The sequence below is a fragment of the Medicago sativa genome, chromosome 1 (assembly GCF_051527215.1).
Source record: "Medicago sativa cultivar Bolivia chromosome 1, Bolivia_mono, whole genome shotgun sequence".
Lineage (NCBI taxonomy): Eukaryota > Viridiplantae > Streptophyta > Magnoliopsida > Fabales > Fabaceae > Medicago > Medicago sativa.
The window spans coordinates 9,985,808-10,013,061 of NC_140749.1; the positions used below are offsets into that span (position 1 = coordinate 9,985,808).

The following is a 27,254-nucleotide window of genomic DNA, read 5'->3' on the forward strand; positions in this document are numbered from 1 at the left end:
GACCTTCTAAGTTTAGTCCTTCCTTAATTTTAATAGCTTTTTTAATCCCTACAATAAATTTTGTTTAATAGTTTAGTCCCTGCTAAAATAAATTTTGCTTAATTATCCTTAAACTCTTAAATTTTTTAACGATTCTTTTTATACAAGTTTAGAACACTATGAAAGGTTCATTTACTAAAATCTATAATTTTTTGACATGAAATAAATTAAATATGAATTTTTTAAAACGACAAAAGTTTAAGATATAGGTAACAAAAATATGGACGTAGAAATCAAATTTTTGCGATATTTTTTTCGGAGGACCTTTTAATAACGTTCTTAACACGTATGTAAAAAATTATTGAAAAACTTAAAAGTTTAAACATAAATTAAACAAATTTGGATTGAGTAAGGACTAATATTGAGTGCAAATTTTTTTTGTAGGGATTAAAAAAGCTATTAAAATTAAGTAAGGACTAAACTTACAAGGTCGCAATTTTGTAGGGACCAAAAACATAATTAACCCTTTTTTTAAAGGATAGATTTTTTTTTTTTGAGTTTGAAAGTATTCCAAAATTTAAAAGGTTAAAAAGTTCCAGCTTATCTAAAATAATAGTTTAATTGCTGTTCAGATCCTCCTTGTTTTCAATAGAAAAACACTTCAAATGAAATTTTCCTTCAACTTTTAGTTTCCTAAAAGTTATCGTTCCCTTTAAAATAACTTTTCATTTGAATTTTTTTCGTAGTCATCTTTATAATATTATAAAAATCTTTTCCTACAAAAATTAGAATTTTTTGGTACATATTTTTGTCAAATAATCTAGTGGCTGGAACTCACACATTTTATTTAAATGTGGAGAAGTGGTTCAATATTTCTTTGTGAAATAAAATCGCACATTATAGTCCCTGTAAAAATTTTCGCCAACATTTTTAGTCTTTCTGAAATTATTCATCATGATTTTTAGTCTTTGTAAAAAATTTATGCCACAAGGACTAATAAGTGTGATTTTATTTTGCAGGGACTAAAAACAAAATTATAAGTATTTATAGGGACCATTTACTTAATTAACCCTAAATATTAAATATAGTCAATTTTGTTTATAGACCTCATAAAAAAATTGACATGTTTTAGTCCCTATAGAAAATTTTAGCATAAATTTAAGCATGAAGATTTAGTCCCTGTTAAATTAAAATTTGTTTAATTATGCTTAAAATTTTAATTTTTTTATTGATTTTTTGAAAGACTACTTAACATGTCTCTAAAAAATCATTAAAAAATTTAAAAGTTTAAACATAATTATACAAATTTTAATTTTAGGGACTAAAACTACGTGTTGAAAATTTTTATAGTGACCAAAGCCTGACACTTTTTTTTACGAGGACTAAAAATGAAGTTCGTTATATTATGGAATGATAACTTATTTAACCCTAAAAAAATTCACTTGAAGTTTTCTTTTTCTTCACCGAATCAGGAGAAGGGCAGACATCAGGTGGAAACTCATATAACTAGGTTGGAACCCCTGAGAAACAACGTGAAGTTCAGATTTATTTAATTATCCTTAATTCAAATTTATTTAATTATCCTTAAATTTTAAATTTCAAAATGAATTTTTGTAGGTTTGTCACTACTAGAAAAATCGGATTTTGCGACGGAATTTTGAGAGGTTATGTATTCCGTCGCAAACATGTTTAGAACCTGATAAAAAGTATTTTTTACAAAAAATTATAATGTTTTGACATGAAATGAATTAAATATGAATTTATTTTAAACTTTCAAAAGTTCAAGAAAAAAATAGTAAAAATCTTGATCTAAAAATCTTATTTTGAGCTCATTTTTCACGCAGGAATTCTATATAATATTCTAAACATATCTAAAAAAAATATCATTCAAAAATTTAAACGTTTATGGATAATTAAACAAATTTAAATATGAAGAACTAAACCTCTATGCTGAAATCTTTTATAGGGACTCCTTTTATAGGGACTCAAACAAGCTTTTTTTTAATGAGAACTAAAAACAAAATTTGATATATTTATAGGGATTAAAAACTTATTTAATCCTATATTTAATTAGGAAAATTCTATGGTACACCCAATAAATTTGGGTGTATCAGTACACCAAGTGTAAAATTAATAATAAATGATTTTTTTTGAAGAAAAATAATTATTTTCTATCATTGACAACTATAATAATTAAATTTTATTTACCAAAAGCTTTGACAAAATAAAATTTAATTTTTACGAATTTTTATTACTCTTAACAATTAATATTGATTATTTTTTATGAAAAAATGTAAAAATTTTAATATGTTTCTTATAAACAATGAAATGATGTTTTTTCTTATGAATTGATGTTTTCTAAAATATAAATATTAACAAATAGCTTTTTATTTCATAAAAATTATCGTTAATTTATAAATTTTTTGAAACAGGAGTACCGGTACACTAAATTTTGTTAGTGTACCGTAAAAGTTCCCATTTAATTAAACCTTTCTATGAAATACTACGGCGGATTTCGTTTCTGTATGTTTATCTTATTCTAAAACCTTTCAATCTCATTTTTATCTGTTCAACTATTTGATCCAAGTTGTGCCAAGGTTTTGGTACCCTAGAGTTTGGATCATTCTCTTATATTGGATTAACTCATTCTCATTAATCACATTTGAAGCTAGTTACTATTTTTTTTTATATTTTGGGCATTAGGTTGGATGTCTCATATTCACTTATTTGATGTTGTAGCTTTAGACAAGTAGAGTGTCACTTCTTTTCTCACCCACTCCTTGTGATGATGTTTTTATCTTGTGGAGAGAGAGAGAGAGAGAGAGAGAGAGAGAGAGAGAGAGAGAGAGAGAGAGAGAGAGAGAGAGAGAGAGAGAGAGAGAGAGAGAGAGAGAGAGAGAGAGAGAGAGAGAGAGGAAATCTTTTAACAAAGTAATGGTGAAACAATATAAATTTATTGAAACTCATCCACTCTTTTGTAACTTTCAGCTTCTAATGTTGTCCCTTGAATCTTCAATTTCCTAGTCTCAACCTAATCTATTATTGCATCACTTCAGTTTTTAGGTTTGAGTATTTTAGTTTTTAGTTCAAGATGAACTTGAAGATCAAAATTTGCGAGAATCTTGCATGTGAAACTGGCATGCATCTCTCATCAATTGTTGTCACTAGCAAGAGTAAGCCAAATTTTGATCTTCAATTTCACATGTAAGGTTAAAACATTCACTTTTTGATACACATTGTAGAAGTAGTAGAACATAACATGACTTAAGAAGTGGTAAACTTTGGTTTAGGTTATCTAGTTCCATTTTTCCTGTGTTAGACCGGACATATACACTAAAATCAATAGATTTAGCAGATTCCTTATCATTTGGTTTATAGATAGATGTTCAAATTTGTTTTCAAATTTCACATATCTTTGTTGCAATAGCTGAAAGAAAATTTTAGAAATCGCACTTATGTTTTTTGTGAGGGGTGCTTAAATTATTCCCAGGCTTTCTTTGAAATATGTTTATCCAATTTGCTCACTTGCCACTGCGTCAATTTGTTAGCAATCTTTGCATTCTATCATGAAATTCAATAGTTTATTGTTATATATATAATTTTTAACTTACAAGTCAAATTTGTACCAAAAAAAAATAAAAAATACTTGCAAGTCAAATTATTTCCGCCTGAGATTGATCAAAAGTGAATGTTTTAACCTTACATGTGAAACAAGATTTTTTTTTTTTTTTTGGTTACATGAAACAAGATTTAAACACACAAACTTTGATGTTTAGGTCTATCTTGAACAATATTTTGATCTTGAACCAATTTTAGGAAACAATAAAAATCTCTAAAACCCTCTCTATCCACGATGAAATATCCCATGTTTTTTTTTGGTCAAGAAACATCCCATGTTTTAACCGAAGATACTACTTAAAATAATTTTATTACAAGAATTTTGCATAAGTTTTATATATTAATGCAACAATGAATATTTTTCAAAAGCAATGTCGGTAAAATCAATTGCTTTGTTGTTAACATTTGCAAAAAAACAAATATATAGTCACATTTTTCCATTTTTCCTAAGAAAATAAACATTTTTAAGTAATATGTTTATATTAAAATCCGAATCATTACATAATCATGAACAAAAACAAGATTTTAACACTAAAAAATACATTTCATTTTACAATAACTATGAAAATACGATTTAAACATCCATTAACGACTAGTTTTTTTTTTCATTGCAAGAGAATTTTACTTCATTATACATAAAAAATAAAAGAAACACCGTTAAACAATTTATTACACATCAATAAACATAAAAAAAAGAAATAGAGAAATAATCGTAGATAAATACATGCTATCTATTGCCCATGATCCCCGATCGTTCCTGTTAGTGTAGTAAATCGAATGCGTCCGGATGCATTAGAAAAATCAATCATTTTCCTTTCTTACTAATTGGTCGGTTGAATCTTCACAATGGAGGAGAAATGTGTCTATAAGCACTCCGCTCAAGTAAGTATTTGAAAAAGGTGGTTATTTGTGAAAAGTGGTAAGTGAAGTGTGACGCAGAGTCACTCTTCTATAGGCGTGAACAATGCTTTAACAGGCTCCGTGAGATGCGGCGCCATCTTAGGAGGCAGTTGGTGATGATCGGGACAGTTGAGATGGGCTCAAGGCATGCTCATGTGCGGTGATCCGCACAGGACTTCGCATGCTCCATTTCCATGTCATATTCAGATTTCTTGGGCTTTGGTTTAATGGGCCTTGTTTTTGCGAGCTTCTAGCCGGTCCTAGACACTTACGAACTTTTTGAAAATTGCTTTTCATCCTTTCAAAATTGCTCACTCCCTTGACCCAGCGGAGTCAACTCACGCTCGACATTTTTCAGCGATAGTTAAATCAGTTGACACTTTTTAAATCGGGTCAATCGATCTTAAAAATGTCAGTGTGGATTAAAAGATTAAAGGAGGCAAAGAGTAAATGTCCATGGTTCGAATTCCCGAAAGTTAAGATTTTTTTTTCTTTTCTCAAGTAGCCTAGTGGTTGGAGCTCGTATATTTTAAATGTGGAAAAATGAGGTATCCAGAGTTCGAACATCATCATCGGTATAAAATTTAAAAGACTAACTTGTTTATTTTAATCAAGGATCAATTCAAAACTAAAAAACAAAACACACTTATCCTGTACCGTACCTTTTTCTTTGTGGGCCAACCTAGCTAACAACCTAGTATAGCTGAAGACAACGTTACAGAAAAAAACAAAAGTCCAAGATATTCTCATTCCATTCCTTCATTCTCATTTCATTTCACAACAATGATGATGTTGTTACGGAAGCACTGCTCCATTGCAACCATCTCTGCTCTATCATCACGCACTCCTTTATCAACCCAGAATCCTTCCACACCCAGGTTTCTATCACCACTGTTGTTATTGTTCTTGTTTGTTGTTGCTGTTCTTGTTGTTCTTATTGTTGTTGTTGTTGTTGTTGTTATTGTTGTTGTTGTTGTCCTTATTGTTGCTTCTTGCTGTTGTTGTTATTGTTGTTCTTGTTGTTGTTGGTGTTGTTGTTGTTCTTGTTCTTGATATTGTTTTTGTTTATTGTTACTATGGTTGTTGGTTGTTGTTTCTCTGATTCATAGCATTTTCTAACAGATTAGGCACAACAAGAAATGTTGAAATCAACAACAAATTTCACAATCCATTTGTCATTGGAGGACCCAAGAGATTTTACTCTTTATTTGAAACTGTTCCTTACACGAAACGAACCCGTTTCATTTGTCTACCAACAACTTTTGAGAGAAATGCAACGGAGGTCTTTCAAGAATACAAACAAAGGTTTGAAGGACGTACAATGCCTCAAACCCATCAAGAAAGTGTAAGGCTTACAAAGATTCTCAATAATATTATTGATGCATTGCAGAGAGAAAGAAAGAAAATGAGCCATGAATCTGAGTGTACCATTTCACATTTGGATGGATTAAATTGGGAGGTTTTGGTAGTTTCTTTAACTTATATGTCTGGTGTATGTTTTCCCAATGGGAAGATAGTTCTAAGCTGGGATTTGATTAGGCATTTTCCAAGTGATGCAGAGAAAGCAACTATAATTGCACATGAGGTATCTTATGACTTTGTTTTGTCTAACTCTTTGTTTTTATAGTAAACTACTACCTGGTTTTAAATTGTGGCCGCGATTGCGGATTCATTGTGACTCTTGACATTATGCTAAAATGCAGGTAAATGTAGTCAATTGCGGTTGTGATGTTTTTGTAAAAAATTCTAATATTTTATATTATGACCGCACTTGCAGTTGTGGACCGTAATTTAATTCTAGGATTTAATATGTATAGGTCTCGGAGGCCCTAGAGCTTATAACTTGCTAATTCCAGCTAATGATAATAGAGACTTATTGGTTTATGTTTGTTTTGGTGTTAATTAGGTTGCGCATGTTGTTGCTCGACACTTTGCTGAACAGGTAACGAAGAACTTGTGGTTTTATGCTATACATAGGATGCTTCAGATATTTGTCACCATTGATTATGGAAAAAGAGTGTTACCACTTGTCAACAGACTACCTTTCAACCGGCGGTATGATTAATTCATTATCTTTCTTTTCTAAACCATTCATTTTCATTTCATTGATAGAGCTTTTAAGGCAGATGCGTTCACACAAAAGAATAATTATTAAAGAAGAGTGAGTTTGTTAGAGATATGCATGTGGATGATAATGATTTTGTTAGACACATCTTGTATAAATAAGAGGATACAATTGTTACTTGAACTGAATTTTCAGGTTTGTCATTATTGAGAGAATAGAGAAGCGGACTCTATTGTAGAAGAAATTCTTGGAGGAAAAATATTTTAAGAATTTATGAACAATGACTCTGTTTATTCTACTTATTCTTCCTTATAGATAGGTTCATGATCAGTGGCCTTAAACTTTTCTATTGATGCATCGATATCAACTTTGTAACATTCTATTATGACTATCTAACAATGATCTGGTATGGTTTTTTCTGTGATGCATCTGTTGTGATCTAATGGTGCTTTCTATCATTCAATGTTAATTTCATTACATATATGCTTATGTTTGTTCTCAACCCAATCTATTCACAATTTGCAGGTTAAAATTTGAAGCTGATTACATCGGGCTTCTACTAATGGCAGCAGCTGGCTATGATCCTCGGGTGGCACCTAAAGTCTACGAGGAGCTGGGAAAGTTAAGCGGAACCGACAATGATTTTATGTTTACCGGTTTTCTTAGTACCCATCCATTAGGAAGAGAAAGAGCCAAAGCATTGGCTCGACCTAAGATAATGGAAGAAGCTCTTGTTCTATATAATGATGCAAGAGCAAGGAGTGAGGTTAACTGATGTCATTCTTTAGGAATGCATATTCACCAGTTTTGGTATGGTTGTATTATGATCTTTACGGGACTTGATTGTTAGACTTGTGTTTTCAAATAAGCGACGCTTTATGTTAGAAAATCCGAGAAATATCTGATAATATGCAGTTGTATTATGACCTTGTGGTCTGATGGCATGGTCTGACGTCAGTGATATATAAGAAATGCTAAGATAAACATTAAAATGACTATTGCTTCAATTTTCTTATTTTTTTTTCTTTTAATGTTTTCATTTGGCACTTGATTACTTTATTAAAATTGTAGCATGAGGGTTATATTGTGATAATGAAGCGTTGGCGCCTACTAATTAACATTTGAAGAATCATGGTTGCATCTTAAGATTCAGATTCTTTGATTTTCATTCAAGGAGAAATGGAAAGATTGGTGGTGAGTTTGTTGAAATCACATTACTCACTGTGATTTTGGAAATATATACACTTTGGAACTTCAACAAAACACAGTGTGACCGTGATTTCGTCAACCTAACCGTAATTCCAAACATGCAAGAAGTCAATATTGAAACAAACATGATTTTGATGAAATATTGATTTTCATCCTCAAATCAGTATTCATGATTATAAATGGTTTATTATTGAAGTTTTCTTTACTAGCATGTTTCTGTCATTCTTTTAGACTACTGGATGAAAATGTTGATCTGCATACTGAGTTTGAGAAATATAAATAAATATGCATATTGAGGTGGTAGTCAAAATAAAAGCTTGCAGTTAGCTTATTGTGTAGATTCATGTAGCATGTTTTGATGAAAATATTAGTAGTGAGATTTAACACATTTAATTGAAGAATCTTTTAGTAGTGATAGAAATATTAAAAGTAGTAGTTATAGCACTCCAATAGAACCAACAGAAGTAGGAGACATAAAGTAGCCTTTTTGTTGTGAATTCAGTAACTCCAAATCTCACATCAGTGAAATTTAGATGTGTGGGGAGTATCAGTGACAATCAATAACCACAAACAATAACAACAGATCTAGATCTATATCTAATCTAACAATCAAGTGTAAAATAAAACCATAATTAAATCAAAGAAATAAACAAGATAAAGAGAGTAAAGTAAAAAGAACAACACCAAATAATTGTTTACCTAGTTCGGTGCAACAATGACCTACTCTGCAGGAGAGATTGATCTCTCCAATCCACTACCAATGAGTTCGTTTCAAAGGGATACAAAAGGGTTACAATAAATTAACTTTAACACGTTCTTCAAGCACAAACCTAATTTCTACCATTTTTCCAATCTCCTCCCATAAATAAGACACTCAATAATTTTCACTTTCCCAAGTGTTTCCCAACTCTATGCACATACTTGAGCTTGTATCTACCAAGCATTTTTTTTTTTAATAAACAACCAAGCATTTAAAATGTTCTTTTGGTGGAAAATATATTATTTTAGATTTTTATTTATTTTTTGAATGGTTTTTCTCGCTTTGACCCCTCTATTTTAGATGAGATTATATCATATTTAATATGTCAATCTAGTACACTAGCCTGCTACAATTTTTCCTCACATAAATCTTGGTTTTACTTAGAGTGGGGATTTAGGTTGTGTTTGGATTGAGGGTTTAGGAGGGGAAGGGAGGGAGAATTTACTTTTCATTTTTAAATTACGGACATTAGGAAATGTTTTTTAAAAAGTTAACATATTAACATGATAAACGATCATATAATACGTCAATCACACTTAATTTATTTTAAAAAAACATGTTATATAGTCCATAATTTAAAAAAGAAAAGTAAATCATCCCCTCCCTTCCCCTTCTAAACCCTCAATCCAAACACACTATTAGTGTATATATCAGTGTTCTTTTATCTTGCTTATATGAAAATTAGTATCCCTTCAGCTGAAAATGAGTAGCTTGGTTGAGAGGCTTCATGTAAGATCTGATCGTAAGCAATCTTATACTCTACATGAGTCAGACGATGATCGCAAGAGATTATATATATATATATATATATATATATATATATATATATATATATATAAGTTGATCCTGAATGACGTTTTCTTTCGGATGCGATACTATATGAAGGTGATCCAGCACAATATATGTTGAATACAATGTGAAAACCATAATATATGTCTAAATTAAAAAAAGAGAGATGGTTGGCATCTCCATTGATATGGATGGGAACAACTTTCGAGCTTTCCTGCTACATATTTAAAGCTATCCACCTCTCTCAGGTTGGATTTATAACCAATTTTTAAGATAATATATGTATAAACTATACAAAGAAAATTTGAAAGTTTTGCTAAAGTGGAACCATTAGATAGATTCAAAATCATACAATTAAACTTAGATGTGTAGAGTAAAAAGGAAGTAGTAACAACTAGTAACTCAACCAAGCAACACTATTCATAAAACAAAAAAGAAAAGGTTTAATGAAAATTAAACATCACCTTATATATAACATTAATTTCATCTTACTTATGATAATATGAAAAGCTCTAAATGAGGAAAGACAATTGCATGTTGATACGCAAATATAGTGACGACTTTACATTCTAATCAATGAAGCAATACTTTCATGTTTATTGAATTTGAACTTTCACTACAATCAATACGACTTTCATGTTTATTAAAGAGAGAATACAAAATTTATACTCGGTATAGTGAATTTGACTTAGAGAAAGAGATTTGATTTTCATGTTTAGAGAAAGAGATTTGAATTTGATCTTCAAGTTCATCTTAACTCACTAGTAAGAGTAAGCCAAATTTGTCCCCGTGAGCATAGCTCAGTTGGCAGGGACATGCATTGTTATATGCAGGGGCTGGGGTTCAAACCCCGGACACCCTACTAATTCATCTTGAAAAAGGTAAATTCTACCCATTAGGCTACCTGACAAAAAAAAATTAGAGTAAGCCAAATTTTGATCTTCAATTTCACATGTAAGGTTAAAACATTCATTTTTTGAAATGTAGATTATCCAATTTGCTCAGTTGCCACTACGTCACGTCAATTTGTTAGGAATCTTTGTATTCTTTTTGGTCAAGTAGCCTAGTGGCTAGAGAAATTCACTTTTTAAAGATGAATAAATGGGATGTTCAGGGTTTGAACCCTGGCCCCTGCATATATTGTGCATTATCTTTACCAAATGAGTTAAGCTCACGGGGACATCAATCTTGGTATTCTATCATGAAATTGAATAGTTTATTGTTATATAACATTTAACTCACTCGCCACTACGTCATTATTGAACCAAATTTCGATGTTGAACCAATTTTAGGAAGCAATAAAAATCTCTCTCTAAAACCCTCTCTATCCATGATGAAACATCCCATTTTTTAACCGAAGATATTACTTAAAATAAATTTATTACAAGAATTTTGCATAAGTTTTATATACTTATGCAACAATGAATATTTTTCAAAAGCAATGTCGGTAAAATCAATTGCTTTGTTGTTAGCATTTCAAAAAACAAATATATAGTCACATTTTTCCTAAGAAAATAAACATTTTTAAGTAATATGCCTATATTAAAATCCGAATCATGACATAATCATGAACAAAAACAAGATTTTAACACTAAAAAATACATTTCTTTTTACAATAACTATGAAAATACAATTTAAACATCCATTAACTACTAGTTTTTTTCATTGCAAGAGAATTTTACTTCATTACATAAAAAAAAATAAAAGAAACACCGTTAAACAATTTATTGCACATCAATAAACAAAAAAAAAATAGAAACAATCGTAGATAAATACATGCTATCTTTTGTCCATGATCCCCAATCGTTTCTGTTAGTGTATCAAATCGAATGCGTCCGGATGCATTTGAAAAATCAATCATTTTCCTAATTTCTTACTGACTGTTCAGGTAACGATCAATGAATCTAAACGATGGTTCATGTTGCTTCAGTAGGACGGAGGTCGGATCTTCACAGTGGAGGAGAAAGGTGTCTATAGGCACTCCACTCAAGTAAGTATCTAAAAAGGTGCTTATTTGTGAAAAGTGGTAAAAGTGAAGTGTGACGTTGAGTTACTCTTCTATAGGAGTGAACAATGCTTTAACAGTCTCCGTGAGATGCGGCCCCATCTTAGGAGGCCGTTGGTGATGATCTGGGCAGTTGAGATTGGGTCAAGGCGTGCTCTTGTGATGTGATCCGCATAGGACTTCGCATGCTCCATCATCTTGTTATTTCCAGCTTTCTTGGGCTTTGCATTAATGGGCCTTGTTTTTGCGGGCGTTTAGCCCGTCGAAACACTTACAAACTTTTTTGGGATAAAACACAACCCACTTTCCGAATCTAAATCTAACAGCTCTTAAAATGCAGATTTTAATTTTTACTCAAATATTAAAAAAAATACCGAATTGGATTTTGGGCCGCCAAATTTTGATCGAACGACTGACTGTGTGAATTCATGTATCTGCAGACTACAACAAATCAAGGTCCATTTAGTTAAGGTAAAAGATTAAAAGAGGCAAAGAGTAAATGTCCATAGTTCAAATTCTGAAAGAAAAATATTAACGTAACAATATACTGACATTTACGGTTAAAGAAATAAATAACTTACTACAAAATAAAATTTAAATATTTTATAAAGGGGTAATAGTCCCTTTGATCTCTGAATGTGTAATGATTAGTCATTATAGTCCTTCATTGTATCAAAATTTCAAAATAGTCCTTGATTGTGCATTATGTTAGTCAAAATAGTCCTTGACACTAAAATAACATTTCAATGCTCACATTAACTCTTTTCATATAGGGACTAAAATGACAATAAACATGTACTTTTAAGGACTAATATGACAATAAGTAAGTATATTGAAGGACTAATCTGACAATATTATTTAAACATTTTAACATCAAGGACTATTTTGACTAACAAAATGCATAATCAGAGACTATTTTGAAGTTTTGATACATTGAAGGATTATTTTGACTACTCATTACAATTCCAGGGATCAAAGTGACTATTACCCCATTTTATAAAAAAATAGAGTTTTCGTGGGTGGGGGCAAGACCGGGAGACCCGTTCCCATTGGGGGGTAGGATTGGGTGTTCAGTTTTTCCCTCCATATGGTTTAGGGACGGGGGCGGGTGCATGGAAGCGGGGGCGGGGACGGAGATGCTTAAACTTGCCCCGTTGCCATGCCTAGTTTTCAGCTTTCTTTCTTCTTTTTTTCTCATGTAAAAAAAAAAAAAAAAAAAAAAACCCCTCGAGAATGAAATATGTAAAGGATTAAATGGTTATCGTAGATGTCCAATTTTATAATTATTAATTTATTTATTTTAATTTAAAAAAATTAAAGGAGAGTACAATTACGAAAATAACCCTTATAGGACAACCGTTGTTTCAATTTTGTCTTGAATTCTCTTTTTCCGTACACATCATAAAAATTGTTGCATACACTCTTTTCTTCCTCACTCTCTAAATACCTTCAACACACATTGATTGTGTGAAGAAGAAGAAGAAGAAACCCTAATCTTTCTTCACATTCCCATTTTCTCAACACAGAGGTAAGTTCTCAGCACTACCTTTCTTCATCATTTCTTATTTATCACTTCAAAATCTCATTTCACTCTGTTTCTTTTTTCAGGCATTTTGCAGGTAACTTGTCAACCTTTCTGATTTTCTTTGCTCAAAAAGTGAGTAACGTTTGTTAAGTTCTTTCATTTTATTCTTTTTCTTTTTCACTCTGTCTTTTTCTTTATAGAATGAAAAATGGGTTTCTTTGTTGAACTTAAAGTTTTGATTTTTATGTGTTTAAATCAACTTTTATGAACTATTATTTTGTATTTGAAACTCTTGTGTTCTTTTACTTCATGTATATGCAAGTTCTAACATTGGGAGTTTCTTTTGAACTTTTGAGAAATTGCTTGCTAACATGTGTGTTGTCATTGTTTGGAATTTTAGTGTGTTAGTCTCTGACCCACCGGTGATTCTGATTGAAGGGATGTCTAATGCGTGACACGTGTCTAACATTGAATTATGTAATTTTTTTCAAATTATTATATGTCGGTGTCTGTGTCCGTGTCATGTATGTGTGTGATGGCATTGTTGTGTGTGTATGTGTATTGTGCCATTATGATATTTTGCTATGTATACATTTTGGTTTTGACATAAGCTATTTTGTGTGTGTATGTGTATTGTGCCATTCGTGATCAACTTGTATTGAATTTGAGATATTCCTTGTTTATTTTAATCAAGGATCAAAACACACTTATCAATGATGATGTTACGGAAGCACCATTGTTTGGCCAACTCCATTGCAACCATCACTGCATCACGCCACCATGTAGCACTCACTCCTCTGTCAACCCTGAATCCTTCTACATTCAGGTTTGTATCACCATTCTTGTTCTTGTTCTTGTTTGTTGGTCTTATTATTGTTGTTGTTTTTGTTCTTCTTATTATTGTTGTTGTTCTTCTTATTGTTGTTGTTGTTCTTATTTTTGTTGTTGTACTTGGTGGTGGTGGTTATTGAAGTATAATTCATATTCTAAGCTTAGTTAGTTGTGGATAAATCCAACTATGTTTGTTGGTTAGTTAGTTACTAGTAACTAACTAGTTTGTTAGTTGGTTAGTGGCTTGTAGTGCAAGTTACTCAACTTAGCCTATAAGTACTTAGTTTTTGTATTCAATTGATATCTATAATATCTAATATCACTCATATTCAATAATAAAGAGTTTTATCATTCCATTGTAGTTTCCTCTCTAAGTGTGAGTGTGTAGAGATCATTCCAATCTTTCTCTCAATTATGTATGTTCATGTTCTATCAGTGGCATCAGAGCCTCTGGTTCATGATCCATGGGGTTTCAAGCATAGCTTCCACAAAGAGAATGCAGTTCATTATCAACCAAGCAACAACACGGAGGTGGTAATGGTTTATGCAAATGAGATTGGCACTTGGTTATTGGTACATGTGGTATCAATAATGGCTTTTGAAAAAGAGTTTTCCCAAGTCAAGAATTGGGAGAAGTGGGTAGTGAGGATACAAGAAATCTTTGGTTTGCAAAGGTTGCTAGAAAAGATCCAAAGTGGTATCCAAAAAGAGGAGGATATGGCTTCCTGCGAGAAATCAAAGAAAAGAGTGAATCTTGAAAGGGTTTCTTCTACCATAATTGTAGATTCTTCTACCCAAAGTGCAAAAGAGGTGTTGAAAGTTCACAACAAAGCTCACAGTGGAGCTGTTTTGAACAAAGCTCAAAGAGGAGCTGAAGAAGAAAGATGTAATCAGGAGAGAAACTTAGAGATGAAGGGGAAACAGAATGAAAACCAAGAAACTGATTCAGAAACCGAAGAAGAACAAGGTTCAAACATTTATTCTTGTTCATATTTAATTTTAAGTATTGTTTTGTTTTATGAAGAATTGCAAGGAGGTTGCAATGTTAAACGACCAATTCATGCTATGATGTTTCGTTGTTATTCACTTGAGAATTCAGTCTTGGATGTGATGTTTACGCCGGTTAGGTTAAAGAATCCAAGAAAGAGGGGTTCTATCACTATCAAGAGAGTTAGATCGAATTGTGCATCAAGAATTGATGAAACAGTTGTTGCCGTTACAAGTGATAAAGGCGAATGTGTGATAGAGATTGTCAAGCAAATTACACTATTGGTAATGAAAGCAAAAGTTGATTCTGGTGAGGATAAAGTAATCAAATTGGAACAGCACAGTACAAGTAGTGAGGCCAATAGCAATCCTCAAGAGGAAAAGATTTCTGAAATGGGAATCTCGGAAAGTACAGTAATGGCGCAACCTATAATTTCTACTCTTGGAGATGATGTTGAGGGTAGTACTAGTGGAATTGGTGAGTCTCATGGTAATAGCAATATGCATGAGGTGGAGACAGGTTATGGTTGTCAAGGTTCTGGTATGATGGTTTCCATGAGGCATTTTGGTGCCAATATGGTTTAGAAAAATGCAACATCCTTACAATGAATGTAAGGGTACTGGAGAGACAATTAATGATAAAAGGTATATGCTCAAATTGCATGAAAAATGTGGCTTAACAAGGTGGCTAGGCATGGACCAGTTATAAGAAGCAGAACTGTTGCTGGAGTGTTGCAAATGAAAGCTATGGTGCAGCTAAACAACAGCAGGTTCCATTTGATTTGGTTTACTGGAATTTGGTTTGACAAATGCTTACTCTAGTTAAGTGGTAACAATGCTGTTTGGAAGTTACAGCACAGTGCTTCAAGTGAAAGTTAGAAAGAATATTTTTTTGGTGTTCCAAATTTAAGATGTTAGTAGAATCTGAATTAAGGGGGTGTGTTGAAGTATAATTCATATTCTAAGCTTAGTTAGTTGTGGATAAATCCAACTATGTTTGTTGGTTAGTTAGTTACTAGTAACTAACTAGTTTGTTAGTTGGTTAGTGGCTTGTAGTGCAAGTTACTCAACTTAGCCTATAAGTACTTAGTTTTTGTATTCAATTGATATCTCAAATATCTAATATCACTCATATTCAATAATAAAGAGTTTTATCATTCCTTTGTAGTTTCCTCTCTAAGTGTGAGTGTGTAGAGATCATTCTAATCTTTCTCTCAATTATGTATGTTCATGTTCTATCAGTGGTCTTGTTGTTATTGTTTTTGTTGTTGTTGAGGTTTCTTTGATTCGTAGCATTTTTGTTCACCATTGTTGTTCTTGTTTGTTGTTGCTCTTCTTCTTGTTCTTGTTGCTCTTATTATTGTTGTTTGTTGTTGCTGTTATTGTTGTTTGTTGTTGCTGTTGTTGGTGATGGTGTTGTTGTTGTTATTGTTCTTTTTTGTTTTGTTGAAGAAGCTATGTTGTTGTTTTTGTTCTTGGTGGTTTTTTGCCTAATCATTACTCTGTTATTGTTTTTTATTGTTTGTTGTTACTATTGTTGTTGTTGTTTCACTGATTCATAGCATTTTCTTACAGATTAGGCACAACAGGAAATGTTGAAATCAACAACAAATTTCACAATCCATTTATCATTGGAGGACCTAAGAGATTTTACTCTTTTGAAACTGTTCCTTACACGAAACGAACCCGTTTTATTTCTCTACCAACAACTTTTGAGAGGAATGCAACACAGGGTTTTGAAGAATACAAACAAAGGTTTGAAGGACATACAATGCCTCAAACCTATCAAGAAAGTGTAAGGCTTACAAAAATTCTCAATAATATTATTGATGCATTGCAGAGAGAAAGAAAGAAAATGAGCCCTGAATCTATGCCACATTTGGATGGATTAAATTGGGAGGTTGTGGTAGTTTTTTTACCTTATATATCTGGCACATGTTTTGCTAATGGGAAGATAGGTCTAAGCTGGGATTTGATTAAGCCTTTTCCAAGTGATGCAGAGAAAGCAGCTATAATTGCACATGAGGTATTTTATGATTTTGTTTTGTCTAACTCTTTGTTTTTATAGTAAACTACTACCTGGTTTTATATTGCGTCTGCGATTGCGGATTCATTGTGACTCTTGATATTACACTAAAATTCAAGTAAATGTAGTCAATTGCGGTTGTGACGTTTTTGTTGAAAATTTTAATATATTGTGACTGCATTTCCAGTTGTGGACCGCAATTTAATTCTATGATTCAATATGTATAGGTCTCAGATGCCCTAGAGCTTATGCCTTATAACTTGCTAATTTCAGCTAATGATAATAGAGACTTATTAGTTTATGTTGGTTTTCGTGTTAATTAGGTTGCGCATGTTGTTGCTCGACACTTTGCTGAAAAGATAACAAAGAGCTGGTGGTTTTATGCTATACATAGGATGCTTGAGATATTTGTCACCATTGATTTTGAAAAAAGAGTGTCACCACTTGTCGATCGACTACCTTTCAACCGTCGGTATGATTAATTCATTATCTTTCTTTTCTAAACCATTCATTTTCATTTCATTGATAGAGCTTTTAAGGCAGATGCGTTCACACAAAAGAATAATTATTAAAGAAGAGTGAGTTTGTTAGAGATATGCATTGGGGATGATAATGATTTTGTTGGTGGTTTTGTTAGACACATCTTGTATAAATAAGATGATACAATTGGTAGTTGAACTGAATTTTCGGATTTGTCATTATTGAGGAAATAGAGAAGTGACTCTGTTGTAGAAGAAATTATTGGAGGAAAAATATCTTAAGAATTTATGAGAAATGACTCTGTTTATGCTACTTATTCTTCCTTATAGATAGGTTCATGATCAGTGGCCTTAAACTTTTCTATTGATGCATCGATATCAACTTTGTAACATTCTATTATGACTATCTAACAATGATCTGGTATGGCTTTTTTCTGTGCTGCATATCTGCTTGTTCTCAACCCAATTTATTCACAATTTGCAGGTTTGAATTTGAAGCTGATTACATCGGGCTTCAACTAATGGCAGCAGCTGGCTATGATCCTCGGGTGGCACCTAAAGTCTACGAGGAGCTGGGAAAGTTAAGCGGACATAACAATGATTTTATGTTTACAGGTTTTCTTAGTACCCATCCATCAGGAAGACAAAGAGCCAAAGCATTGACTCAACCTAAGATAATGGAAGAAGCTCTAATTCTATATAATGATGTAAGAGCAAGGAGTGAGGTTAACTGATTTCATTCTTTAGGAATGCACATTCACCAGTTTTGGTATGGTTGTATTATGATCTTTACGGGACTTGATTGTTAGACTTGTGTTTTCAAATAAGCGACACTTTATGTTAAAAAATCCGAGAAATATCTTATAATATGCAGTTGAATTATGATCTTTTCTGTGGTCTGATGGCATGGTCTGATGTTAGTGATATATAAGAAATGCTAAGATATATTCTGATAATGAAGAGTTATACATGAGGGTTATATTCGAATAATGAAGAGTTGAACATGTCACATTTGATTGCTTTCATTTTGATTGATCAAAAAGAATATTCATCTTCAATCTTTATGCCCTTACATACATGGGTGCCAATTATAGCATAGAAATTACACAATTAGATTAAGATGCCCTACTTACTAACATTTGAAGAATCAAAGGTTGCATCTTAAGATTCAGATTCTTTGTTTTTCATTCAAGGAGAAATAGAAAGATTGGTGGTGAGTTTGTTGAAATCACATTACTCACTGTGATTTTGGCAATATCTACACTTCGGAACTTCAACAAAACACAGTGTGACCGTGATTTCGTCAACCTAACCGTAATTCCAAACATGCAAGAAGTCAATATTGAAACAAACATGATTTTGATGAAATATTGATTTTCATCCTCAATTCAGTAGTCATGATTATAAATGGTTTATTATAATGACTCTGTATTAGCAGTATGCATTTGTCCTTGGACAATAATAATGATATATGTTGGACATAAAAGGAAACACAATACATGGAGAGTGTAATGAATTGTATTGACAGAAAATAAACAGAGTGAAATAGTGATGGAAAATTGTACTAATAATCAATGTAACAGTACAATTGATTGTAAGAAGATACTGATGTAATGGCTATGCCAATTGAAGGAAATGGAAAAGATGGAATCTAAGGAAAGTACTAGAAAAGCATAAGCTTCAGAGGGAGGAGAGAGCCATATCAGCATTCTTTTTCATAACCTGTTGTGCTCGGTTCAAATTTGCTTTGAGTAACTGCAGAGTAGTGTCGCATTCAGCCAACAATGTTTGCAAAGAAAGTGGACTAGCAGTTGCTTTGTCAAACTTAATCAAGATAGGAGGATCTCTTCCGTACGCCACCTTGAAAGGAGTCATTCCAATACTGCAGTGAAAAGCAGAATTGTACCAAAATTCGGCCCAATCCAGTAATTTAGACCATTTGTGTGGAACTTCCCCGGCAAAACAGCGTAAATAAAGCTCCAAACACTTATTAACAGCTTCAGTTTGGCCGTTGGACTGAGGATGATAGGTGGAGCTTATCGCCAAAGTAGTCCCGCTTAGTTTGAACAGTTGTTTCCAGAAAGAGCTAGTAGATACTTTATCACGATCAGACACGAGACTTCTAGGGAATCCGTGTAAACGCACAACATTATGCAGAAAGGATTCAGCAACTTTAATACTATTAAAATCAGCCTTCAACGGCGCAAAATGACTATATTTAGATAGTCGATCCACGACGACCATAATCACAGTGAAGCCGTTAGAGGGTGGCAGTCCTGTTATAAAGTCCATGGAGACATCCTCCCAAACTTGAGCCGGAATTGGCAGAGGTTACAGAAACCCTGCAGGTGCAGCAGTAGAAGCTTTGGCTTGTTGACAAACTAAGCAATTTGTCACAAATAAGCGGATATCCTTTGACATGGAAGGCCATGTGAATTGTGAAGCAATGCGGGCCTTTGTGCGTGCAATACCAGAGGGGCATCCTAGCATGGAGGAATGGAATTCCTGAAGGATAGTTTGAATCAGGTTGGGACTAGGAGGAACAACTAAGCGTTGTCGCCAGTACAACATTTCATTCTTTACCTGATACAATGGTTCAGTGCAAGACCCTTGTAAACATCATTGCTTAATGGCAGACAAGTGTGCATCCGCATTTACCGCGTCTGAGATGAGAGTCATTGGAGGATTAATTGCAGCATTCACATCAGTCAACTAACCAGAATGTTTAGCTCAGCAAATAAAGGAAACTTATCTATGTTTTAGGAATTATCATATGTGATCGTGTAGAACCGTTGCACATTGCTTTTATATAATTCCCATGACCAACTCCTGTAATAGCAGTGTTCACAATTCTAATAAAACATAGCATCCATCTCTTTCTCATTTTTCTTCTCACTGTAGTTTTGGCTGTTACATAATCTATGAATTCTAAGATCAATGATTAAGGTTGTATTTTTCTAGTACTTGAAGTTTTCTTTACTAGCATGTTTCTGTCATTCTTTTAGACTACTAGCATGTGTCTCTCGTTTTGACCCCTCTATTTTAGATGAGATTATATCATATTTAATATGTCAATCTAGTACACTAGCCTGTTCTTGTATGAGAGCCTTAATGTAAGATCTGATCGTAAGCAATTTTATAGTTTACATGAGTCAGACGATGATCGCAAGAGACTTTGCCTTAGGTTAATAGTTTCTTTTTGAGGCAAGTCTTTTGAAGGATATATATTTATCAATGTTAGAAGAGACTACATTAGTGCTCCCTTTATCAGATTCAAGTACCTTTTAATTAATTTAGTTTGAAGGAGGCAATGTTGTGATTTCTATTCATGAATGAATGGAAAACCTTTGGGAACTAGTGTATCCGTATTGAGTTTGAGAATTATTGTAAAGAAATATATGCTTATTTATATATCCTTTAAAGTTAGTGTTTCACTTTAAATAATAATAGGAGAGATCCCAATTAATGTTTTTTTCTTCTTTTTTTTTTTAAAGCAAAGATATCTCAATTGTTGATAAAAAAAAATTGATACTATATGAAGTTTTCTTTTGGATGCGATACTATATGAAGTTGATCCAGTGCAAATATATGTTGAATACAATGTGAAAACTATAATATTGTCTAAATAAGAAAAAGCAGAGATGGTTGGCATATCCTCTGACAGGGTTGGGAACAGCTTTCGAGCTTTCCTCTTACACACCCCGGTTAAGGCTATCCACCTCTCCGAGGTTGGATCTATAACCCAATTTTTAAGATAATATATGTCTAAATCATACAAAGAAAATTCTAAGTTTTGCTAAAGTGGAACCTTTAGATAGCACCAGGGTCGCGTAGTAAGCAAGGTCATTGTTGGAGTCTGACACAAAATCATACCAATAAACTTAGATGCGTGGAGCAAAAGGAAAGTAGTAACAATTGGTACGACTTTACATTCTAATCAATGAAGCAATGCTTTCATGTTTATTGAATTTGAACTTTCACTGCAATCAATACGACTTTCATGTTTATTAAAGAAAGAATACAAAATTTATACTTGGTATAGTAAATTTGACTTAGAGAAAGAGATTTGGTGTGTACAATGATCATAAGAGATTATGGCAACTTCAACCCAGAGAGCTTATTCTACTTTTTGCAACAATTTTTTTTTTTTAATTCATGCTTGTAAGCCAATTAAGATTAATGGTTCACAGTAACTAACTATTGTTTGATTATTTTTATTTGATGAGTCACCTTCAATTGGGTTCTCCAACTTCTTAACTTATATTACATTCTTCTTTCTTTGGACGCTAATTTTTCATCCCACTAAGAACCATGAGACAAAACAAAAAACAGAAAATCAAATCACTTAATGACATAAACTGGCTTAAAACTATATTATTAGAATCAAAAGAAAAAATCATCGGAGAAAAAATCATCAATGAAAAAAAAAAAGCACAATAGTAATTTCATATATAACATACGTAGATAAATACATGCTATCTTTTGCCCATGAACCCCTATCGTTCCTGTGTAGCAAATCGAATGTGTCCGGATGCATTAGAAAAATAAATCATTTTACTTTCTTACTTATTGGTCAGTAACGATCAATGAATCTATAAGATGGTTCATATTGCTCCGGTAGGACGGAGGTTGGATCTTCACAGTGGAGAGAAATGTGTCTAATGGCGCTCAGCTCAAGTAAGTATTAGAAAAAGGTGGTTATTTGCGAAAAGTGGTAAAAGTGAAGTGTGACGTTGAGTCACTCTTCAATAGGCGTGAACAATGCTTTAAAAGGCTCCGTGAGATGCGGCGCCATCTTAGAGGTTGTTGGTGATGATCTGGACGATTGAGATGGGGTCAAGGTGTGCTCATGTGCAGTGATCCGCACAAGACTTCGCATGCTCCATCACCATGTTATATTTAGCTTTCTTGGGCTTTGGCTTAATGGACCTTGTTTTTGCGAGCTTCTAGCCTGTCCAGAACACATGCAAACTTTTTGAAAATTGCTCTTCATCCTTTCAAAATTGCTCATTCCATTGACCCAACGGAGTCAACTCACGTTCGGCATTTCTTAACAATAGTTAATTCACGCTGACACTTTTTAGATCGATTCAATCTCTTTTTAAGTTGGGTCAATCGATGTCAGCGTGGATTAAAAGATTAAAGGAGGCAAAGTGTAAAAGTCCATGGTTCGAATTCTGACTGAAAGATAAGAAAATATTTTTGTTTGTCAAATGGTTTAATGGATGAAGCTCACACATTTTAATTGTGGAAAAGTAAGGTATCAGGGATTCGAACCTCAGTTCTGTATATATTATGTTTTGTCTCTGCCATCGAACCTCAGTTCTGTATATATTATGCTTTATCCTACAATATACTAACATTTACGGTTAAAGAAATAAATAACTTACTACAAAATAAAATATTAAAAAACTAACTTGTTTATTTTAATGAAGGATCAATTTAAAGAGAAATTCTAACATGGTCATAAGACCAAACAAAAAGTGTTTGGTCACACACACATAAACAAGTATTTTTTTAATGATAAAATGAAAATCGATAAAAAAAAATAATTAAATATTTTGAAGATAATCTCTTCATGTGAGTGTGTCTAAAAGCTATTTATTTGGTCTTGTGACCATGGAATAATAAATAGCTCCAATTTAAAACGAAAAAACAAAACACACTTATCCCGTACCTTTTTCTTTGTGGGCCAACTAGCTAACAACCTAGTATAGCCAAAGACAACATTACAGAAAAAACAAAAGTTCAAGATATTCATTCCTTCATTTCTCAATGATGATGTTATTGAAGCAGCATTGTTTGGCCAACTCCATTGCAACCATCACTGCTCTACCATCACGCCATGTACCACTCACTCCTCTATCAATCCAGAATCCTTCCACACCCAGGTTTCTATCACCATTGTTGTTATTGTTCTTGTTTGTTCTTGTTGTTCTTCTGGTTCTTATTATTGTTGTTTGTTGTTGCTGCTGTTGGTGGTGGTGTTCTTGTTGTTATTGTTCTGTTTTTTGGAAGAAGCTAAGTTGTTGTTATTGTTCTAGTTTGTTGTTGTTGTTGTTCTTATTATTGTTGTTGTTGTTGTTGTTGTTGTTCTTCTTCTTCTTCTTCTTCTTCTTCTTCTTCTTCTTCTTCTTCTTCTTCTTCTTCTTCTTCTTCTTCTTGCTGTTGTTGCTTGTTGTTGTTGTTGTTGTTCTTATTTTTGTTGTTGTAGTTGGCGGTGGTGGTGTTGTTGTTGTTGTTGTTGTTTTTGTTTGTTGTTGTTGTTTCTCTGATTCGTAGCATTTTCTTATAGATTAGGCACAACCAGAAATGTTAAAATCAACAACAAATTTCACAATCCATTTATCATTGGAGGACCCAAGACATTTTGCTCTTTATTTGAAACTGTTCCTTACACGAAACGAACCCGTTTTATTCGTCTGCCAACAACTTTTGAGAGGAATGCAACACAGGGCTTTGAAGAATACAAACAAAGGTTTGAAGGGCTTACAATGCCTCAAACCTATCAAGAAAGTGTTAGGCTTACAAAGATTCTCAATAATATTATTGATGCATTGCAGAGAGAAATAAAGAAAATGAGCCCTGAGTGTACCATTTCACATTTGGATGGATTAAATTGGGAGGTTTTGGTAGTTTTTTTACCTTACATGGATGGCGAATGTTTTCCCAATGGGAAGATAGTTCTAAGCTGGGAGTTGATTAAGGCTTTTCCAAGTGATGCAGAGAAAGCAACTATAATTGCACATGAGGTATTTTATGACTTTGTTTTGTCTAACTCTTTGTTTTTATAGTAAATGTAAACTACTACCTGGTTCTAAATTATGGTCGTGATTGCGTCTTCATTGTTAATTTTGGTATTGTACTAAAATGCAGGCAAATGTAGCCAATGAGGCTGCAATTGCGATTGTGATGTTTTTGTGGAAATTTCTAAAGTTTTATATTGTGATCGCAGTTGCAGTTGTGGACTGGAATTTAGTTCTATGATTTAATATGTATAGGTCTCGGAGACCCTAGAGCTTGTACCTTCTGACTTGCTAATTTTAGCTAATGATAATAGAGACTTATTAGTTTATGTTGGTTTTTGTGTTAATTAGGTTGCGCATGTTGTTGCTCGACACATGGCTGAAAAGGTGACAAAGATCTGGTGGTTTTATGTTATACTTAGGATGCTTCAGATATTTGTCACCATTGATTATGGAAAAAGAGTTTCACCACTAGTCAATCGACTACCTTACAACCGGCGGTATGATTAATTCATTATCTTTCTTTTCTAAACCATTCATTTTCATTTCATTGATAGAGCTTTTAAGGCAGATGCTTAAGAAACTAAATAAATAAAGTTGGAACATGGAAGGTGTACACACAGAAGAATAATTATTAAGAAAAGGTGAGTTTATTAGAGATATGCATGGGGATGATAATGATTTTGTTGCTGGTTTTGTTAGACACGTCTTGTATAAATAAGAAGATACAATTGGTAGTTGAACTGAATTTTCAGATTTGTCATTATTGAGAAAATATAGAAGTGGACTCTGTTGTAGAAGAAATTCTTGGAGGAAAAATATTGTAAGAATTTATGAGCAATGACTCTGTTTATGCCACTTATTCTTCCTTGTAAGAAGTGGACTCTGCTTATGCTTGTTCTCAACCAAATTTATTCACAATTTGCAGGTTTGAATTTGAAGCTGATTACATCGGGCTTCTACTAATGGCAGCAGCTGGCTATGATCCTCGGGTGGCTCCTAAAGTCTACGATGAGATGGGAAAGTTAAGCGGACATAACAATGATTTTATGTTTACAGATTTTCTTAGTACCCATCCATCAGGAAGACAAAGAGCCAAAGCATTGGCTCAACCTAAGATAATGGAAAAAGCTCTTGTTCTATATAATGATGCAAGAGCAAGGAGTGAGGTTAACTGATTTCATTCTTTAGGAATGCACATTCACTAGTTTTGGTATGGTTGTATTATGATCTTTGTGGGACTTGATTGTTAGACTTGTGTTTTCAAAATAAGAGACGCTTTATGTTAGAAAATCCGAGAAATATCTGATAATATGTAGTTATATTATGATCTTTTATGTGGTCTGATGTAGGGGTGTTCAAAACCGAACCAACCCAATAGAAAAACCGCAAATCAAACCAATCCAAACCGAAACCGCAAAAAACCGCACTTGGTTCGGATGAATTCGGATGACTTTTGCACTGAACCGCGCGGTTCGGTTCGGTTTGCGGTTTGCATCTCAGCAACCGAACCAAACCAAACCAAACCGCAAGAATAATGAATATTACTTAAATATGTACTAGCCCAATTACATAGTTCAAGAATAATCTCTTTTGATTCGATTTTTCCATCGTTGCACCATCAGGTTCGATTATAATTCCTTTCCATATCTTTCAATTCATTTCCAGTGATGAATTTGTTTTCTTTACTTCCCAATAATTTGTTTCATGCTTATGTTTCTTCTTAATTTTACCTATTTTAATATAAGTTTTACCTAATATTATATCATATAAACATCAAAATAAAATGTCCTATGTTTATTTTGTAACAAGTTGGCAATATTAGAGTTAATGTAATATTTTTTTTATCTCGCGATAAACCGCACAAACCGAACCAATCCAAACCGCATTGGTTTGGTTTGGTTTGGTTTGGATGACTTTTTAAAAATCAACCGAACCAAACCAAACCGCATGCTTTTTTATCTCGCGGTTTGGATGACTTTTTTGCTCAAAACCAAACCAAACCGCACCGCGAACACCCCTAGTCTGATGGCATATTGGTCTGATGGCTGTGATAAGGAATGCTAAGATATACTTTAAAATAACTATTGCTTCAATTTTCTTATTTTTTTTTCTTTAATGTTTTCATTTGGCACTTAATTATTTTATTAAAATTGTAGCATGAGGGTTATATTGTGATAAGGCTTAATTAATGATTTGGTCCCTTAAGTTATTTGTTGGTTACATTTTGGTCCCATAAGTTATTAACGTTACAATTTGGTCCCTTAAGTTATTTGTTGGTTACATTTTGGTCCCATAAGTTATTAACGTTACAATTTGGCCCCTTAACTTACTTTTTGGTTTCGTTTTGGTACCTTAACTCTTCCTCCGTCAACCACTTTGGTCCTTTATGTTATTAGAGTTAAGGGATCAAAACGAAACCAAAAAATAAGTTAAGGGACCAAAACGAAACCAAAAAGTAAGTTAAGGGACCAAATTGTAACGTTAATAACTTATGGGACCAAAATGTAACCAATAAATAACTTAAGGGACCAAATTGTAACGTTAATAACATATGAGACCAAAATGTAACCGACAAATAACTTAAGGGACCAAATCATTAATTAAGCCTTGTGATAATGAAGAGTTGAACATGTCACATTTGATTGCTTTCATTTTGATTGATCAAAAAGAATCTTTATGCCCTTACATACATGGGTGCCAATTATAGCATAGAAATTACACAATTAGATTAGGATGCCCTCCTAACTAACATTTGAAGAATCAAGGTTGCATCTTAAGATTCAGATTCTTTGATTTTATATTTTGAATGGTGTTTCTCGTTTTGACCCCTCTATTTTAGCTATGAGATTATATCATATTTAATATGTCAATCTAGTACACTAGCCTGCTACAATTTTTTTCTCACGTAAGTCTTGGTTTTACTTAGAGTGACTGATTTAGTGTATATAATATTAGTGTTCTTGTATCTTGCTTATATGAAAATTTGTATCCCTTCAGCGGAAAACGAGTAGCTTGGTTGAGAGGCTTCATGTAAGATCTGATCGTAAGCAATCATATACTTCACATGAGTCAGGCAATGATCGCAAGAGACTTTGCCTTATAAGGTTAATAGTTACACCACCTTAAACTTCTTACTAATTGGCAACTAGTAATTAAGTCAAAGATCAATGGTAGTTTCATTTGGAGGCAAGTCTTTTGAAGAATATTTTTCAATGTTAGAAGAGACTACATTAGTGCTCCCTTTATCAAATTCAAGTACCTTTAAACTAATTTAGTTTGAAGGAGGCAATGTTGTGATTTTTATGCATGAATTAATGGAAAACCTTTGGGAA

At 32.9% G+C, this 27,254-nt stretch overlaps 3 protein-coding genes and 2 non-coding genes across 5 annotated transcripts; all 5 read left to right on the forward strand.

Moving 5' to 3' along the window:
- Positions 1-5,242: 5,242 nt before the first annotated feature.
- On the forward strand, positions 5,243-7,485 carry LOC146952481 (mitochondrial metalloendopeptidase OMA1-like). The gene is made up of 4 exons (XM_085740809.1): positions 5,243-5,375; positions 5,620-6,082; positions 6,404-6,552; positions 7,088-7,485. The coding sequence occupies exons 1-4, from the start codon at positions 5,281-5,283 to the stop codon at positions 7,335-7,337; spliced, it is 957 nt and encodes a 318-aa protein (XP_085596935.1). The 5' UTR covers positions 5,243-5,280; the 3' UTR covers positions 7,338-7,485.
- A 1,982-nt stretch (positions 7,486-9,467) lies between these two features.
- Positions 9,468-9,590, forward strand: LOC146952482 (U6atac minor spliceosomal RNA). The gene has a single exon (XR_015025307.1). It is a non-coding gene; the product is annotated as a U6atac minor spliceosomal RNA (small nuclear RNA).
- A 2,976-nt stretch (positions 9,591-12,566) lies between these two features.
- LOC146952483 (mitochondrial metalloendopeptidase OMA1-like) lies at positions 12,567-18,075 on the forward strand. Its single transcript, XM_085702484.1, has 6 exons — positions 12,567-12,853; positions 12,934-12,982; positions 13,545-13,676; positions 16,244-16,694; positions 17,018-17,166; positions 17,658-18,075. Exons 3-6 carry the CDS (start codon positions 13,564-13,566, stop codon positions 17,905-17,907), a joined length of 963 nt encoding a protein of 320 aa, XP_085558610.1. The 5' UTR covers positions 12,567-12,853; positions 12,934-12,982; positions 13,545-13,563; the 3' UTR covers positions 17,908-18,075.
- Positions 18,076-20,795: 2,720 nt separating this feature from the next.
- On the forward strand, positions 20,796-20,926 carry LOC146952484 (U6atac minor spliceosomal RNA). Its single transcript, XR_015025308.1, has one exon. It is a non-coding gene; the product is annotated as a U6atac minor spliceosomal RNA (small nuclear RNA).
- A 1,930-nt stretch (positions 20,927-22,856) lies between these two features.
- LOC146952485 (mitochondrial metalloendopeptidase OMA1-like) lies at positions 22,857-25,671 on the forward strand. Its single transcript, XM_085740889.1, has 4 exons — positions 22,857-23,064; positions 23,469-23,925; positions 24,271-24,419; positions 24,848-25,671. The coding sequence occupies exons 1-4, from the start codon at positions 22,949-22,951 to the stop codon at positions 25,095-25,097; spliced, it is 972 nt and encodes a 323-aa protein (XP_085597015.1). The 5' UTR covers positions 22,857-22,948; the 3' UTR covers positions 25,098-25,671.
- The last annotated feature ends 1,583 nt before the right edge of the window (positions 25,672-27,254 follow it).

Coding starts and splice junctions, on each gene's coding strand:
- LOC146952483 (XM_085702484.1), top strand. CDS start 13,564: ATGATGATGTTACGGAAGCACCATTGTTTGGCCAACTCCATTGCAACC. Junction 13,677..16,243: donor CTGAATCCTTCTACATTCAG/GTTTGTATCACC, acceptor ATTTTCTTACAG/ATTAGGCACAACAGGAAATG. Junction 16,695..17,017: donor CAGCTATAATTGCACATGAG/GTATTTTATGAT, acceptor CGTGTTAATTAG/GTTGCGCATGTTGTTGCTCG.
- LOC146952481 (XM_085740809.1), top strand. CDS start 5,281: ATGATGATGTTGTTACGGAAGCACTGCTCCATTGCAACCATCTCTGCT. Junction 5,376..5,619: donor CAGAATCCTTCCACACCCAG/GTTTCTATCACC, acceptor ATTTTCTAACAG/ATTAGGCACAACAAGAAATG. Junction 6,083..6,403: donor CAACTATAATTGCACATGAG/GTATCTTATGAC, acceptor GGTGTTAATTAG/GTTGCGCATGTTGTTGCTCG.
- LOC146952485 (XM_085740889.1), top strand. CDS start 22,949: ATGATGATGTTATTGAAGCAGCATTGTTTGGCCAACTCCATTGCAACC. Junction 23,065..23,468: donor CAGAATCCTTCCACACCCAG/GTTTCTATCACC, acceptor ATTTTCTTATAG/ATTAGGCACAACCAGAAATG. Junction 24,420..24,847: donor CGACTACCTTACAACCGGCG/GTATGATTAATT, acceptor CACAATTTGCAG/GTTTGAATTTGAAGCTGATT.